This window comes from Equus przewalskii, chromosome 2 (assembly GCF_037783145.1).
Source record: "Equus przewalskii isolate Varuska chromosome 2, EquPr2, whole genome shotgun sequence".
In the NCBI taxonomy this organism is placed as follows: domain Eukaryota; kingdom Metazoa; phylum Chordata; class Mammalia; order Perissodactyla; family Equidae; genus Equus; species Equus przewalskii.
The window spans coordinates 411,669-426,878 of record NC_091832.1 but is presented as its reverse complement, the minus strand read 5'-3'; the positions used below and the strand labels follow the sequence as shown (position 1 = coordinate 426,878).

Genomic DNA, 15,210 nt, shown 5'->3' with positions numbered 1-15,210 from the left:
CTGGATGCTGTTACACTGAATTCTGACGGTAGCAGAACTCAGAATAAGATCATCTTTTACTAGAATGCCATTGCTGCATATTAATTTTGGTAAACCAAAGATGTTTATAATAAAAGAACATTTCTTTAAAGAAGGAAGATAGTTATTTCCATGCTAAGAAATATCAAACACACTCTTCCTGTGGTATGTGTTGGGTCTGTTTTGTTGAATCCAAGGCAAGGCATTTCTTTGGCAGAAGGGAGAGTTTCTCCCAGGCCTGGAGATTAAACAATTTAGTAGTCATTTCACGTGCAGCTCACAAAAAGGGGATTTGCATATGAACTTGTTTCAGCCAGAAAACACATCTTGACGTGTTTCATGGGAACTCTCTCCATCCCCAGCAGCTCCTTTTGGCCATCTCCTTCTTTTCTTTTCTTCGTCCCTGCAGGTCACCGGATTGAAACTGTCTCAGGACCTCGATGATCTTGCCATTCTCTACCTGGCCACAGTTCAAGCCATTGCTGTAAGACACTTTAATGCCCCTTTTAAAGAGACTTAAGGCATCAATAAACTTTAGACCACATAGTCTCCAAGATACACCATATGCTTTTGAGACAGAAATTCTTAATTAAAAGGGAACTTGCCAAAAAGAGATGCTTGTCTGTCCGGAAGGAAATCTTGATGAAGGTTTTCACCTGCTTTGCGAATAGGCTCACATACCTGAAAGCTGAAAGGACTTTAAGTCTTTAGACATCATTCTTGTTATTAATCTAATTTGTCTTCTCAGATCAATTAAATAGAAGCAAGTAAATGCCATATATACTTTCATTAAGAAAAGCTAGTATTAAGAATTTCCAGATTTATAAAATACATGATATTGTTCACTTTGCAAAAGGATTCATTGTAGGCTTCCTTTAAATGGTAACTTCCTTAGAACATGAAATTGTTTTTAGATAATTAGCTGCTTAAATGACAGGTTTGGATGGTTAGGGAGGCAGAAAGGGGAAAATTTAAATCTAAAGTGTTAGGAACTCCTAAACTGAAGATTGATAAAAAAAGAAAACCAAATCCTAGAAGCTCAGACATCATTGTCTAAGGAAGCTTATTCTCCCGAGATGATCCGTGAGTGGCTAGAAGAGGGTTCCAAAGCCTGGGCCACGCACGGAAGACTGTGTGCGCGCATTTGGGAGTGTAGTGTGGTGGGTGGTCATGGCTTTCAGGGGCTCAGAGCTGGTGGGAACCCCAAAATAACAGTTCATTCAGTGAGGCTTAGCCACTCTGGAAAGAAAATAGGGACCAATAGAAAGGAAAAAGTCAGTTCACTAAATTCTGATTCAATATTTATTTTTCAGAAACATACCTATTTGTTTATTAATGCTATATGGATATATTTATATACCGGTCAATTATTTATTCTATTTCTCCACATACTGCCTTCAAAAACCTCATTGCTTCCAATAACAGAACTACATGCGTTTTTTTCCCAATATATTCACATCACCAACAAAAGTGCTTTTCTTATGTTCAGGTTTGTCCGGGTGCCACACCCACATGATAGGAGAGCAGAGCTCTCTATCTCTCTGCCCCTCCAGGGCAGCTGCGTGGAGTCTGGAGTCGGCCCTGATTAAATAGTTCTCTAGTGTACAGGCCAGTGCGACTGCATCTTCCTGAGGCCATTTGTCGTATAGATTGAATAGCTTGGCCAGTTCAGTGAAATCAGTCAGCCTGCTATGTTCTTAGGAACTTGGTCAAAAACAGGCAGTTGTGACCTCTGTCAAAATGGAGGGAGTGCCTAATAAGATGAAAATAGAGAACAAAAATGTACGTCAGTAGTAAAGACAGTTATTTACTGAGCCTGTTGTACGGTAATGATGATAAATAATATAGTTTTGGGGTATTATTTGCCAAGAACGGTGCTAGATATTTAACACACATTATCTGCCTTAGCCTGGTGAGGGAGGTGCTGCCATACCCATCCCGCAGCCTGGAAACCCGAGCCTCAGTGAGTTCAGTGAACTGGCTCAGTTTCGTGCAGCCGGTAAATGGCAGAGCTGGGGTTTGAACCTAAGCTGTCCAAAATAAAAGTAGCTATATGATGTATTGGGGAACTTTGATTTTCTGATTTGTTAACTTCATTGTATGAACAGTCTTATAGTGGAATGAATTGCTTGCACCGAAGTGAATAATCCTGGAAAATCAGAGCTGTGTGATGCTCATCCTTCTGAGTCCACGCTGAGGGGTGGACATGAAGAACGAGACCACACAGGATGAACCAAGGGGCACCATCACGTGATACTGTCACCTCTCATGGACACCCACTCTGTGCAGGCACCAAAAAGAGTGCCTTACCCAAGTGGCTTAGCACAGTCACCCTGCAAGTCGGTGTGAGTGTCCTCATTGTACAGACAGGGAACACGGCTCGCGGAGTCATGCAGCTAGGGCAGGTGGGATCAGAGTTTGAACCTCTGCCCCTCCTGTTCGCAGGCTGCTGCTCTTTCTGCTTGATGAGGCTGCATTTTCTTTGGCCTATTTGTAGAAGCCACGTGCAGGAAGTCAGCTTCCAGGCGTTCCCAAGCACAGCTCTGACTTGACACACCTTAGGAAACACTGTCAAAGTGGGGTTGTCTCACAGAGGTCCCCTCCCTGGTGAGAACGCTGCAGCAGAAGTCCAAGCACGTAGAGATGAGGTTAAACTTCGTGCAGGCTGGGGGGGGCGGGGGGGGGGCAGCTACGTTCTCCCAAATACCACACGCTTTCATGTGGTGTGTGTACATATATTAAAAGCCATCATATTTATTCTGTTCATTGTCTTAATGAGCTTTATAATGCCACAAAGGGAAGGCAATTTAAGGCAGATTTTTTTAATAGGGCTTTATTGTGGAGTCAGTTGAATTGTGAGGAGTTTGGTCTGTTTTCAAAAGTATCTGCGTGTGTTGATCTTTTAGGCAAAAATGTGCATTTTAATGAAGCATTGTGATAACAAATATTTTCCCATGATGTTCAAGTTGAGAAAAAATTTATTTCCTTGGCTCTGTATATGGCCCTGGCACCTGTTGGTTGTTGAGAAGTTACGCAAATGCCCTCTAGAGTAATGTCTACGGTTGGTATTTTGTAGGAATAGAATGAAATTAAAGCAATACTGTCATGAATTTAACTCGGGGCTGTGCAAAACCCTCCATGAAGTAAAATTCTCTCTCCATCACGGGTGCTTAAAAGACCTGTCAGACACCAGTTTATCCATAGCCTGTTCATCTGTAGTTTTCTTTTTAGAATAGACCCTTAAAAAGTACCATTTGCATTTGAAGTCTCCTCATTTGCATTTGGTTCCGTACATTCCCAGTGGAATAGCCTAATTTTAATTTAAATTTCTCTGTGAAAACATTTTTTCCAGAAAGGTGAGCACAAAGTCATTTAGCATCAGCCCTTTCTCGGTGGCGCGGCGATGAAGGAGGGCGCAGTGTTTCGGAGTGGAGGCTGGGGCGCCAAACGATGCCCTGTAACTCGCTGCCACCCCAGAGGGAAATGTGGCCCCCAGTGCCACGTGGGGCAGGGACAGGCGGCCGCAGCCCCGCTGAAGGAGGGCCTCTTGTTCCGAGCCTTTCTTTCGTTTTCCCAGGGAACCTGCTTTGTGTTACCTGCCACTCAGGCCTGCTAATCACATGAGCCCCAGCTCCCTGGTTTAGAAACATCAGAAATGTCCACTTTGCATGGCATGTCCAGGCATTTGGAAGGCAGCTACTCTCCTCCAACACAGACTGCATTGCCTTAGACAAATTATGTAACTCCTAAATGGGGGTAACAATATGCAGTTTTTGAATTTGTCGGAAGATTAGAGATGACGTTAAAGTGCATAGCAAAGTGCCTAGCGTATAGCAAATAACCAGAAAAAGGCTCATTTATAAACACTTTCCAGGTGCTCGACACTCTTCTACGAGTTTACATACACTATCGACAGCAGCAGCCTTGCAAGATATGTATTACTGTATTTTATCAATTTCATCAAGTCTAAGACTGCATTTTTTTCACATTACACTTCTGACAATCTATAGAATTTTCAAATGAACAAATATGGCATTATTATTCCCATTTAAAAAATGAGAATTGAGTCTTAGAAAGGTTGGGTACAGATTTGATTCGAGAAATAGGTGAAATGCCTTAATGCCGTTTTGGATTCCGTGAATTCCAAAGCCGTGCTGTTAGCTACTGTAGATTCACGCCCCTGGACTAAGGCTACCAAGAGTCCACAGAGACAAAATGACCCCTAGTGGAGGTAAGGGCATCTGTAGACCTCTTGAAATTACTTATAATACTATTTTGTATGCGACTTTTTTCTGGGGAGGTCAATTTCTTTTTTATCATATTCTCAAGAGGGTTCATGACCCCTGAAAAGCTTAAGAAAGAACATCTGGGGGAAATCAGCCATAATCAATAAGCAGGATCTAGCCTTATATGGTATAACATGTTTAATTTTTTTTAACATACTACATCTGTGGGTTATCTTTGGAGGCCCAGGTTTCACCTAATCCATATTCTTACCAGATTCGCTAATAGCTTCAACAAACCGTGAAGACCTCTGGACTGGACATGCTGTGCTTTTGCTCTGAACTGTGCTGTCCCTCATCATTTATTCCACAGCAGCCAGGATTTCATGCCCTGCGAAAGGGTCTCCAAATGACCCCTTAGCCACCGTCTTTCCCAAAAGCACCCCAGCCCAGGGGAGGGAGACAGCTCTCCAGACAGCCTCATCAAAGGAGGCTCCACTTGCCCTGCATCCCACTCCTTGGGAGTCAGGGGATATCCTGACTGCTCGCTCCCCAAACCTGCTTCCTTTCCTTTGTTTAAGCCTCTGATATGCCACGCCTTCAAGCTGAACTACCTTCTCCTTCTCTGTGCGCTTGGGTACCAACTTCTTAGCAGCAGTATCACACACTAAATCAGTGGTATTGGTTCACATCTACGCTCCAACCCAAACCTCCCCTTCTTCGTGGTGGCTGCATCATCTTGGCCTCCTTATCTCCCTCAACCTCTCCTCCCTCTGCCTCGGCAGCTCACACCCACGCCGCCCCTGTGACTTTATCATCCCCCAGAATTGCTCACTCTCTAAACATTTCAAGGGCTCTCTCTTCCAAAAGCCTTCTTCCTCAGATCTCTCTGGAGCCACTTTCTTGGACACTGCCGTGTGGCTGCCTCCTAAGGTCATATCACAGTTCATCTTTTTATTATAAATCCTTAGCCCAAATAAATTATGACTTGTGGACTTCTAGTTTTTGAACTACCAATAAATTATGATTTTTAGCTATTCAAATATCCTAGCTAAAGCTAAATGATTGTAAATTAAGATTCACCTTGGTGACCCTATGGTAATGTCCTCTTCTCAAGCATCAGCCATTTTTACTGAGTTGAGTTCCTATTTAGGGAAAGAAGGCTGACCCAGGAACCACTGACTATTACTTTCAAAGCAGTGTTGCTGATCATTCCATTCTCAGCACCCGGGCCATAAGAGACACTCATCAATTATGTGTCTGAATGAACTGTGTTTATTAACTGAGTCAGCATTGTCAGTTGTTTTTGTCAATGTTGTATAACTACTGACAGAAGCAAATAGTGTAGTAATTAAGACGATTTTGGAGTCAAGCAGGCCCAGCTTGGAATTCCCACTCTGCAACCTAATTAACTGTGTGATCAGAGGCAACATAATCTCTCTGAGTTCAGCTTTCGGGGATGGTGTATGTCAACCTCTTAGCTTAGTGTCTGGCACTGGGTAAACCCTTCAAAAATGTTCCACATCATTTCCCTTTGCTCCCATACTGATGCTTTCTTCTGTTTTTCCCTTTAAGTTTGGGACCCGCCTCATTATTGAGGCCATGGAGGCCGCAGGGCACTCTGTCAGCACCCTTTTCTTGTGTGGAGGCCTGAGCAAGAATCCCCTGTTTGTGCAGATGCATGCAGACATCACTGGTAAGTCTGAGGAGGAGGGGAGAAGATCGTTTTAGGCTTGACAACAAATGGGCATGGCCGAGACGTGGACGGGCTTGAGAATAGGAGGCTATAGGTGGTATGCCAAATTGCTTTGAATTTTTATGTTTCAATGTATTTTTTTCTTAAGATAACTATGAAGTCTTTGTAGTCATCATGGGGAAAGTAACTTCTATGCAAATCCAACTATTGAACAGCGGTAAGAAATAAGACAAGAGAGATCAGCAAGGGCTAGGTCTTCATTCAAGCATTCACTCAACAGTTTTGAGTTCCACTTATGACCCACACGTTGTGGAGAAGATTGAAGATAAGAGATTAGTAAGATCTCTTCCTGCCCCAGGAGCTCAGGGTCTGTTGAGGAAAGCAAACAGCAAATGGACATGTTAAATACAGTGCAGCAAGAGCTCCAAGTGAGAAAAGCACAGGATATTATGGAAACACAGTAGGCGCTGTGTCCTGGTTTGGACCTGCAACACTGCAGAGCAAGTGATCTGGAGAAAGGGATAGGAAGCTGTCTTGAAGAAAGATGGCAGAGCCTAGCTGGTGTGGGTCTGGCTGGAGATGGAAATGTGAGCCCCAAGACCTCGAGATCCTATGATTCCTTCTCAGCTCACCAGAATGGGGATCATGACACAGAGAGAGAGAATCCAGAGTAATGGGCAGATTCCTCTAAGACACGAGCAGACAAAAGCAGAGCAGGATGTGAGGCACACACCCTGGGCCCCAAGGAAGGCACTCCATTAGCAGGAGGCTTGCTGGTATCCCAGAGGCTGGCCGGGACTTCTGTCCCTCTGGACCCGGCACCTTCAAGTCTCTTGTTCCCTTCTCCTCCAGTGTCTCCTGGAGACTGGTGTTCCCACCCAGGACCCATTCCAGGATGCCCAGGCACCAGGGCAGAGCAAGGGGAGGGAAGTAGGGGCTGACTGGACTCTGCTCACACACAGCCACACCTCCAGTCTGTTGTGAGCCCATCCTGCACTGACCTGACTTCATCATGATCTCTTGCTGTCCCCTATCCCCTGGATCCCTTGCCTCTGACAGCTGGGTGGGTCAAGGTTTCTGCCCCTTACTCTACCTCATCGAGTAGCTCCCTCCCCCTCCAGGCAATGCAGGTCCTGTATATGAGGGCTCTACCAGAAGTAATGAGCATAGGCGACCCTGCCATTGTGAGATCAAACTAAATAAGTTACTTACCCCCATCTTAGAGATAAGCAGACTGACAGACAAGCCAGAGGACAGTGTAAAAAAGCACACAGTCTAAGGATAAATATATCAGGATGTCAGGTACAGAAATTACTACCTGTAACCGAGCTGCACTGTGTGTCAGTGTGAATCACTTTGTATACAGGTATCACACACCACCAAAGGTGGGAACTGGTGCCCCCATCTTACGACAAGGAAACCGAGGATGAGGGAGGTGGATTACATTGACATCCGAAGTCAAACATGCAGTAAGGGGCAGGACCAGGATGGTCACCCAGGTGTGTCCAGACCCAGTGTCCCCTCCACTCTGCTTTGGACCCGGGTTTCTCAATTTTTCTACCTGGTTTATAACCACTGGATGATGACACCTCCTTTCGTGAAGTGTCCAAAACCCATGGAGGTGAGCCATTCTGAGGCAGAAAGACAAAAGACATAAAAAGGAGCCCAGATTACCTTGTTGTTTCCCCAGGAGAAATACCTTAACTACATTTTATCTAAAGTTAGCTAGCTGGTTCAGATAAGAGTCAGCCTTAAAATTTGATCTGTGAGTGACTGTCCCATTTCCAGCCTCCTTTCGCCACAAAGACTTCCCACCTGGAGGCAGGAGGGGAGATAAGATCAGCCTTGGCCAACACATCACCCGAGGGGATGGAAAACAGGGCGGAGAGCAGGGCAGCGAGCGACCGGCCCTGACTCAGCACTGCGGCTCTGGCCTGTGTGAAAGGGATACTCCTCCAGGCCTGGCAGCCCTGAGCTGCCACGGAAGCCGGGGCACAGGGGCTTCACAGAAGGTTCTGCTTTCGAAGCTGTTCTCCTTCAAGCTGGTGAATGAAAAGGCTGTTAATCGTTATTTGGATTCCGATGGAAACTGGACCCTTTGTCTCTCGCTGTGGACTGGTTACAGTTCTGGACAAAGGGGCCTTTTCTTTGGCCTGGAATTCCTCGGCCTTGGAAAGGCTGTGACTGACAAGTGATGGCAAAGTGCGTCTGCCTTTAAAAGCTTTGGGTTCTGCTAAACTCGTTAATGCATCAGATAAAATAGCTCACATTCCAGGCAAAGCTGCTTGCCCCTCCTCCAGCACTTAGAGAGCAGGACACATTTGCTTTGTTTCTGTAGAAGGCAGCACACGAGTGCTGGGCACAGAGGGGAGTCTTGGTGCCTTTTAACACTGTGATTGCTCTAGTTTTCCTGCAAAGAAAGACTTAGAAAGGCCCACAGACCTGGTACGGGATTCTCAGGAATACATGTAAGAAACACAACGGAATTTGAACAATTCTTTGGAGATGAAGTGGAGTAATAGAAAGAGTCAGAGTCGGGGACCGGTTCTGTGACTCTGGGCGAGTTCCCTTACCTCTCTGAGCCTCATTTCCCTCTTCTGAAAGATAGACACAGTCTTAAATTCCCTCATGTAGATCGTACTGAGGAATAAATGTTCACGAGTTTGGGAGCCTGCCTCAAAGCAGGAGTTCCATCTGTGCTGGTTCTCTTCCTCAAGGCAGCCCCACGCCTGAGAGAAGAGGGGCGCTTGAGAAAAAAAAACAGCTTTGTATTTTGTAAGCAAATCTGTGCTGTGTGGGGAACAGCCTGCTCCGTGCAAGCGGGGAGAGCAGGGCCTCACCAACTCTGGGCCGTCCCCTCCGTGAGGGGGGCGCCGCCCTGGGCCGCGGGCGTCTGGGCAGCTGTGGTTTCCAGAACTGCTCGCTGTGTACTAAGTAATTGTAGGTTCTCCCACTGACTTGGGACTCAGTGTTCCTCCCTCTTGATTCTGTTCTTTAGGATTGGCAATTTCAGTAGGGTTTCCCTCTTTCTGTCTTATTCATTATGTTAATCATTTGTTCCTTCATTTATTCACTCAAAAGCTTTCTCGGAGCACCTGGTGCACCCAGCTCTGAGCCTGGCCTGGGGATGCAAAGAGGAACAGTGGTATCCTGCCGAGAGGCCACTGCAAGCAGGAAAGTGCTCGCGGTGCTCTGACCCACGTCCGGGGAGTCCACTGGGGACCCAGAGGACGTGGGTGTCATATGAGTCAGGTCCAGGCCCAGAACAGCTGACACACTCAATGGGATTAGCTGGAGAAAAGTGGAGTAAAGAGTCTGTTGAAGGAGGGTGGGCAAGGTGGAGGGGAACCCCGGGGGCCAGGCAGCACCCAGAGCTGCGCAGTCTCACCACCCCAGGCTGGCAGGGGCAGGGCCGGGAGGCCACCAACCTGCGACTGAGGGGCTCAATCAGGGGCGCAGCCAGCAGGCAGGGGGCCAAGGACGTGGTCCACACAGGCCAGCATCCCAGGGCCCCAGCAGGCTGGGAAGGTGGAGGAAGCGGCGAGGTTGGCCTCAGGGGGAAATGGAAGCAGTGAGCTGGTCCCACCCGGGGTAGTAGGGGTGAGGAGAGACTTCAGAGATGAGGTAAACTTTAAGAATCATAACAGCTAATGCTAATTAGTGCTTTCTCTAAGCCAAGCACTGTTCCAAGTGCCTTACTTACAGGGCACTTTTAATCCTCACAGCAACCCTGTGAGGAAGGTGGGATTTTAACCACGTTTTGTAGATGGGATATCTGAGGTACAGAGAGGTTAGGTAGCTTGCCTAGGGTCACACAGCTAAGTCAGTGGGGAAGCCAGAATTCAAAGCCTGGCTGTCTGGCCTCGGGGCACTTTGGGCTGAAGGTGAGAGCTGATGGGGTGCTCCCAGGTTGACTCAGGTCTCCAGCAGCCAAGGGCAGGGGAGTGAGTAGTTCCTCCCTGGTCAGAGTGAGTGAGGGGAAGGAGGGGCTGGGAGGTGAATGGCATTTAGAGGTGCAGGCTTCTAAAAAGTCCCAGGCCCCTGGGGTGGTCACAGTCCGGCTGCCATCTGCAGGATCCCCGGATGCTGCAAAGGCTCGCAGTGCTCTCCAGACCTGGCCACCATAGCCCTTCAGTGTGACCTGGTGTCTGTCCCCTGGGTATGAAGGGGGCATCTCCATGTCCCTTCCCCACTGTCTATTTCCAGCCCAGGTGAAGTTCATGGAGAGGGCTCCACTCACCATCAGTGTTTGTTCTAACAGCAGCACGAGCCATTCTCAAGGCCTTGTGGTAACCCCCGGTAATCCTCACAGCAAGCCTGTGTGGCGAGTCTTATCATCATCCCCATTTACACATGGGGAAACCAGGGCTAAAGGGTTTCAGTGACCTGCTGAAGGGCACAGGGCTGGTGGAGCCAGGTCTGAGCATTTCCCGGAGCCCTACTCACCTGATGCTTGCCAGCAAAGTCTCAGGGCTGGCCCGGCAGGGTGGAGCTGGTGTGCCTCAGTCCCCTGGGATGCATGTGGAGACGCTGTGCCCTGCCCTCTTTGTCTGGGGTGACTGGGCAGCTGACCCCGCCTTGGAGTGGGAGGACGGGTGAGGAGGTGATGGGAGTGCAGAGGAGAATGTGTCAGGAAAGGCTTCCCAAAAGAGAGAAGGGGAGAAATCCTGTGTTTGGAAAGATAACTGTACTGTCTTGAGTAGAGGTGGGTTTTATAGGTCTGGCCAGAGTTTGCTGCATCCCCTGGTTAGCACATATGTATGTGTGTATGCTTTACATGTATTTTATTTATATATATGTAATGTACATATATAAATATATATACAAAATCCCACGAATTCTAAATTTTTTCTATTAATCTTAAACCCCCGGGAACCCTCGACCTCTGAGGGTTGGCATGTGGAGGGCTCCTCCTGCCAGGCAGAGCCCAGCATCCTTCTGTTGCCTCCTCTGTCCTCCTCTCCACTGTGATTCCTCTGCTCCCTCCCGGGAATTCGTTCTCTCATCGTTTAAGCCCATACCCTGTGCTGGGTGCTGGGCTCAGTTCTAGGGACTTGGCAGAGGACTGAACAAAGGCCTGCCTCATGGAGCTTACGCTCTAGCAGGGGAGTCAGATGACAGAGAAGATGAGTAATAAGGCAGCGCTGGGAGGAGAAGAGGAAATGGAAGGGGGATAAGAAGTGTCATGAGCAAGTTGTCATTTGAAATCGGGTGGTCAGGAAGGCTGCCCTGGAAGGGGAGGTTTGCACAAACGCTCGAAGGAGGGAGAGGGAGTTGCCGTGGGGACAGCTGGAAGGAAGTGACCCAGACCAAAGGAACAGCATGGACAAGGGCCCTGAAGCAGATTCAAGAGAGAGCAAGGAAGACAGGGCAATGTGGCTGGGAGGAGAGAAAAAGAGAATCTGGTTGGGGAAGTGGTCAGGGCTTTGGCTTGTATCTGAGAGAAATGGGAAGCCTGGAGGGGTTAATGACGCCCTCTCTGAAGACTTCCCTTTTCTTAGCGCATCTCAGTTAGAGAACTCAGCCCTGCATGCCCTTTATCTCTGTCTCATCCATCTCCCCTTTGAGACCTGAACAACAGGACAGAGTCTGATTCATCTCTGAGTTTCCTGGGCCCAGCAAAACACCTAATGTTTGCTGAACTGAACTTGAACCAAATGGCAGGTAGCAGCTGGCAGACCTGGGAGACGTGGGCAGCAGAGTCTCATGAGTTGATATATGTGGTGTGGCCCCCCGGGACTCTTGGCTGTCGCACCAGCAGGCGTATGCCCGTGAAACCCTTTAGAACCAGGTGATCCTAAAGAATGGGGACCTGCAGGGGGTGGGGAGGTGCATCTGGGACCGCTTGCTGGCTCCCCATGCTGGCCTGGCCCTGCTCCCTAACCGACGTGTGGCCTTGTCCTGCGCAGGCATGCCTGTGATCCTGTCCCAAGAGGTCGAATCCGTGCTCGTGGGCGCTGCTATTCTGGGTGCCTGCGCGTCGGGGGACTTCGCTTCTGTGCAGGTATGTGAGCACCGAGGGCTGAGCCGGGCCCCTCCCGTCTGAGGCTGTCCTTCCTCTTGACAGCAACTCGCATCTTGCAAAACACACACAGGATATAATTAAGCAATGATAGGTTCCAGCCGGGGAAAGCACAGATGCTTCTAGCCTCAGACATATTTATTGCAGTTTTCATTTGACTTGGCCTCGGTTAGTGTTGGTCATTCTGTTTTTCTGTTGGTTTTCTTTTTCTCCTTTAAAATAGCTCTTGAATTATTTCTTTTAAATTTCCCCTTGCCCATTTTTCTTTTTAGCACGTGAAAAAGGTAAGGTTTAAAACTTAAGGTTTTTATGTAAATTTCAGATTTATATTTACTTATTTCATCTCCACCTGCCACTTTCCAAATACCTTTGAAGCCTCTATCAATAAGAGACACAAATGAAAACGTTAGTAAAAGAGGAATTAAATGGGAACATAAGGAAGAAAGATACGGGAAGAAGGAAACAACTTCGTGGCTGGATTGAGGACACAATTTGACTCTCAGCTTCCTGGCAGCCAAGACAAAAAAGAACACATGATAAGTTGCATAATTATTTTCAAAAAGAGGAAACGTGTTCGTTTCTAGTGGGAGACAAAGCTTTTCCTACCAACAAATTGCAGAAGACATTTCACACGTGGGTTTTATGGAGACTTTGAGTATTAAAATAATAATATTAACAGCAGTTTTACAAAAAGGTAGAAAACCAGTCCAGGTGGAGGCTGAGAGCACGGGCTCTGGAGTCGGACGCCTGGGCCCAGATCCGAGCTTGACGGCCTCCTCCTCTGGGACCTGACCATTCTGTTCTCCACTCCATTTCTCTATCTGCAGTAATAATCAATAGCACATGATAAGTTCTTTCTCCGGATCAAGAAGGTACCTTTAGCCCTACATCAGCTCTATTAATTCCATATTATAGTGGGGGAAGCTGAGGGATTAAAGAAGTTAAATAATTTGGTTTAAGTTGAAACTGCTAGTAAATGCCAGAACCAAGAAGTCTGGCTCCCAAGTCTTAACTGAGAGTTCAAGAATATTTGTTCAACTGAGTATCAGAGAGCCTAAATGACTTGCCCAGGGTCTCGAGGTGAGCACTAGGAGCAAGGTTTTCCACAGTGGTCCAGTAATTACAGCCTGTTTATCGTGACCCTCTTATGGACCAAGAACTATGCTAGGGGCTTTGTGTGTAACCTTCCTGATACCTGTAACAACTACTTTGGCAACAGAGATCCAGAAAGATCCCAGAACTGGAGCGTACCCTAATAGAAATAGACACGTGTGAAAGTCTGACCGCAGTGTCTGCACCATGTCCTGGGAAGTGAGGTATGTGACAGCCTGTCCAAGCCTCTGGAATTGATGCCTGTGCAATGTCTCTCCCAGAGAACTGAGTCCTCTCACGGATGCTTGTGGATTTTAACTGAAGTGTTTAAACAAAGATGGTAGAGTTGAATTCTCAACTTTTGCTGGATTTTCTCATACTCTTTCAGAAACATCACAGGAAGATATGTATTTATTGTTGAAATGTCAATGACTTGTCAATTATTATTTTAATGTATCAACCTATGAAGATGTTCTCACGACTAGATGCCTTGCCCTTCCTGGGACAAATCGTAATTGCTGAAACAGAGCCGTAAATATGCTCGCCGCGGCCCTGCGTAGGTTACCTCACGTGACGGATTGAATGTTTGTGTCCCCTCAAACTTCATATGTTGGATCCCTAACGCCACCAGGTAATGGTGTTTGGAGTCGTGGCCTTTGGAGGTAATTCGAGTTAGATGAGGTCATGAAGGGGGGGCCTTTATGATGAGATTAGCGCCCTTATAGGAAGAGACACCGGAGAGCTTGCACTTTCTCTCTCTGCCATGTGAGGGCTCAGCAAAAAGGTGGCTGTCTGCAAGCCAGGAAGGGGGCCGTCATCAGAACCTGACCATGCTGGCACTTCATGTTGGACTTCCAGCCTCCAGAACTGTGAGAAAATAAATTTTTGTTGTTTAAACACCCAATCTATGGTATTTTTCTTATGGCAGCGCAAGCAGACTAAGACACCTCTTTTAATCTTGACAGTCTCCCGGCCTGTGGGATAGATGTTTTTATCCTTGTGTTGTGTATGAAGAAACTAAGGCTCAGAGAGGTTTTAAGTAATTTGCCCAAGGCTACAGCTAATAAGGGGCAGAAGCAGAACTGAACCTCAGCTCTCTCTGGATCTGGATCTTATCCTGATTTTCATTCTTTTTCTACTTTACTTTTTTCTTTAAATATAACTTTTGGCTTCTTAAATGTTCAAAGATGTATTTTCTGAAAAGAAATGTCATTGGCCACAAATCAGGAGACAGTCCGCAGCCCGAACAGAGCAGTGTGACGAGAGGCTCCGTTAGATACTCATACCGTGACTTTTGGCACCTCAGTGATCTCTTAGTCAAAATTGGAGTTCCTGGCTCTGGGAGGATTCCGCTCACATCCCCTGAGTGGAAACTGAGCTTCATTCCACACCAACGTCGTCTTTACTATATGAGATTTTCTGTTAATCTCTGGAACGGAATATAAGATGGGGAAGATGGAATCTTGGAATTGGTGGGTGAGTAGCAGCTGCAAGGCTCACGGCATCTTAAAGCCAAAGCCATGTCTCGCCTTCAGCCCGAGGAAGTGTGTGCCTCTCCTGAGGGGTTCGGTAGCCACTGTCATCTAGCCGAGAAAGCCCCCAGCTGGGAGAGACCAAAGTCTTCTTTGTCATCACGTGCCTGAGCGAACCCATGTCGTCTAGGAGGGGATGCTTTGCTTGCTTCCTGTTTTGTCCTCAGACAATGTCACTTCACCTCTCCAGGAGCTTGTTTTATTTCCTTTTTTAAAAAAAAAATGTTTAAATAAGAATTCCCGCTCATGTGGGACTGTCTTGTTGAAGAGCTTTTGAAAGCTCCGAGGACCTCCAAGAGCCCGGGGTATAATTATCAGCATTGTTAGAATGATTGTGTTTGGAACTGCTCTGGAAGTGTAAATGCATGGAGACAGCTTCATTCAGCCCTCTCCAAAGAAGAGGAGCCAAGTTGTGTGCCCCAGACCTGGAGACCAGCTCAGGAGCCTGGCGAGCTGAGTTGAAATAGAATTGTTTTTTTCTTTGAACTTCAAAGATCCTTGCTTGGTCTTCAGGGTGCTGCCACTCCTTCCTTAAAGAAAGCTGAGCGATTCTTGCCAGCAACTCAATAATTCTTGCAAGCCAGATGTTTTGTCTTCTCGGGGACCACACATCCTTGGATGAAGGAT

General features: G+C 47.1%; 1 protein-coding gene across 36 annotated transcripts in view; it reads left to right on the top strand.

Annotated features, from left to right (window-relative positions):
• The window catches only part of FGGY (FGGY carbohydrate kinase domain containing), a 377,677-nt gene that overhangs the window by 293,442 nt on the left and 69,025 nt on the right, over positions 1-15,210 (top strand). For 29 of the 36 annotated variants that reach the window (XM_070591722.1, XM_070591628.1, XM_070591637.1 and 26 more), the window contains 3 exons: positions 428-502; positions 5,817-5,937; positions 11,847-11,941. In XM_070591722.1, the coding sequence (XP_070447823.1) occupies positions 428-502; positions 5,817-5,937; positions 11,847-11,941 (291 nt within the window). The remainder of the gene's footprint in view (positions 1-427; positions 503-5,816; positions 5,938-11,846; positions 11,942-15,210) is intronic. The other 7 variants (XM_070591700.1, XM_070591756.1, XM_070591684.1 and 4 more) reach the window with 1 other exon arrangement.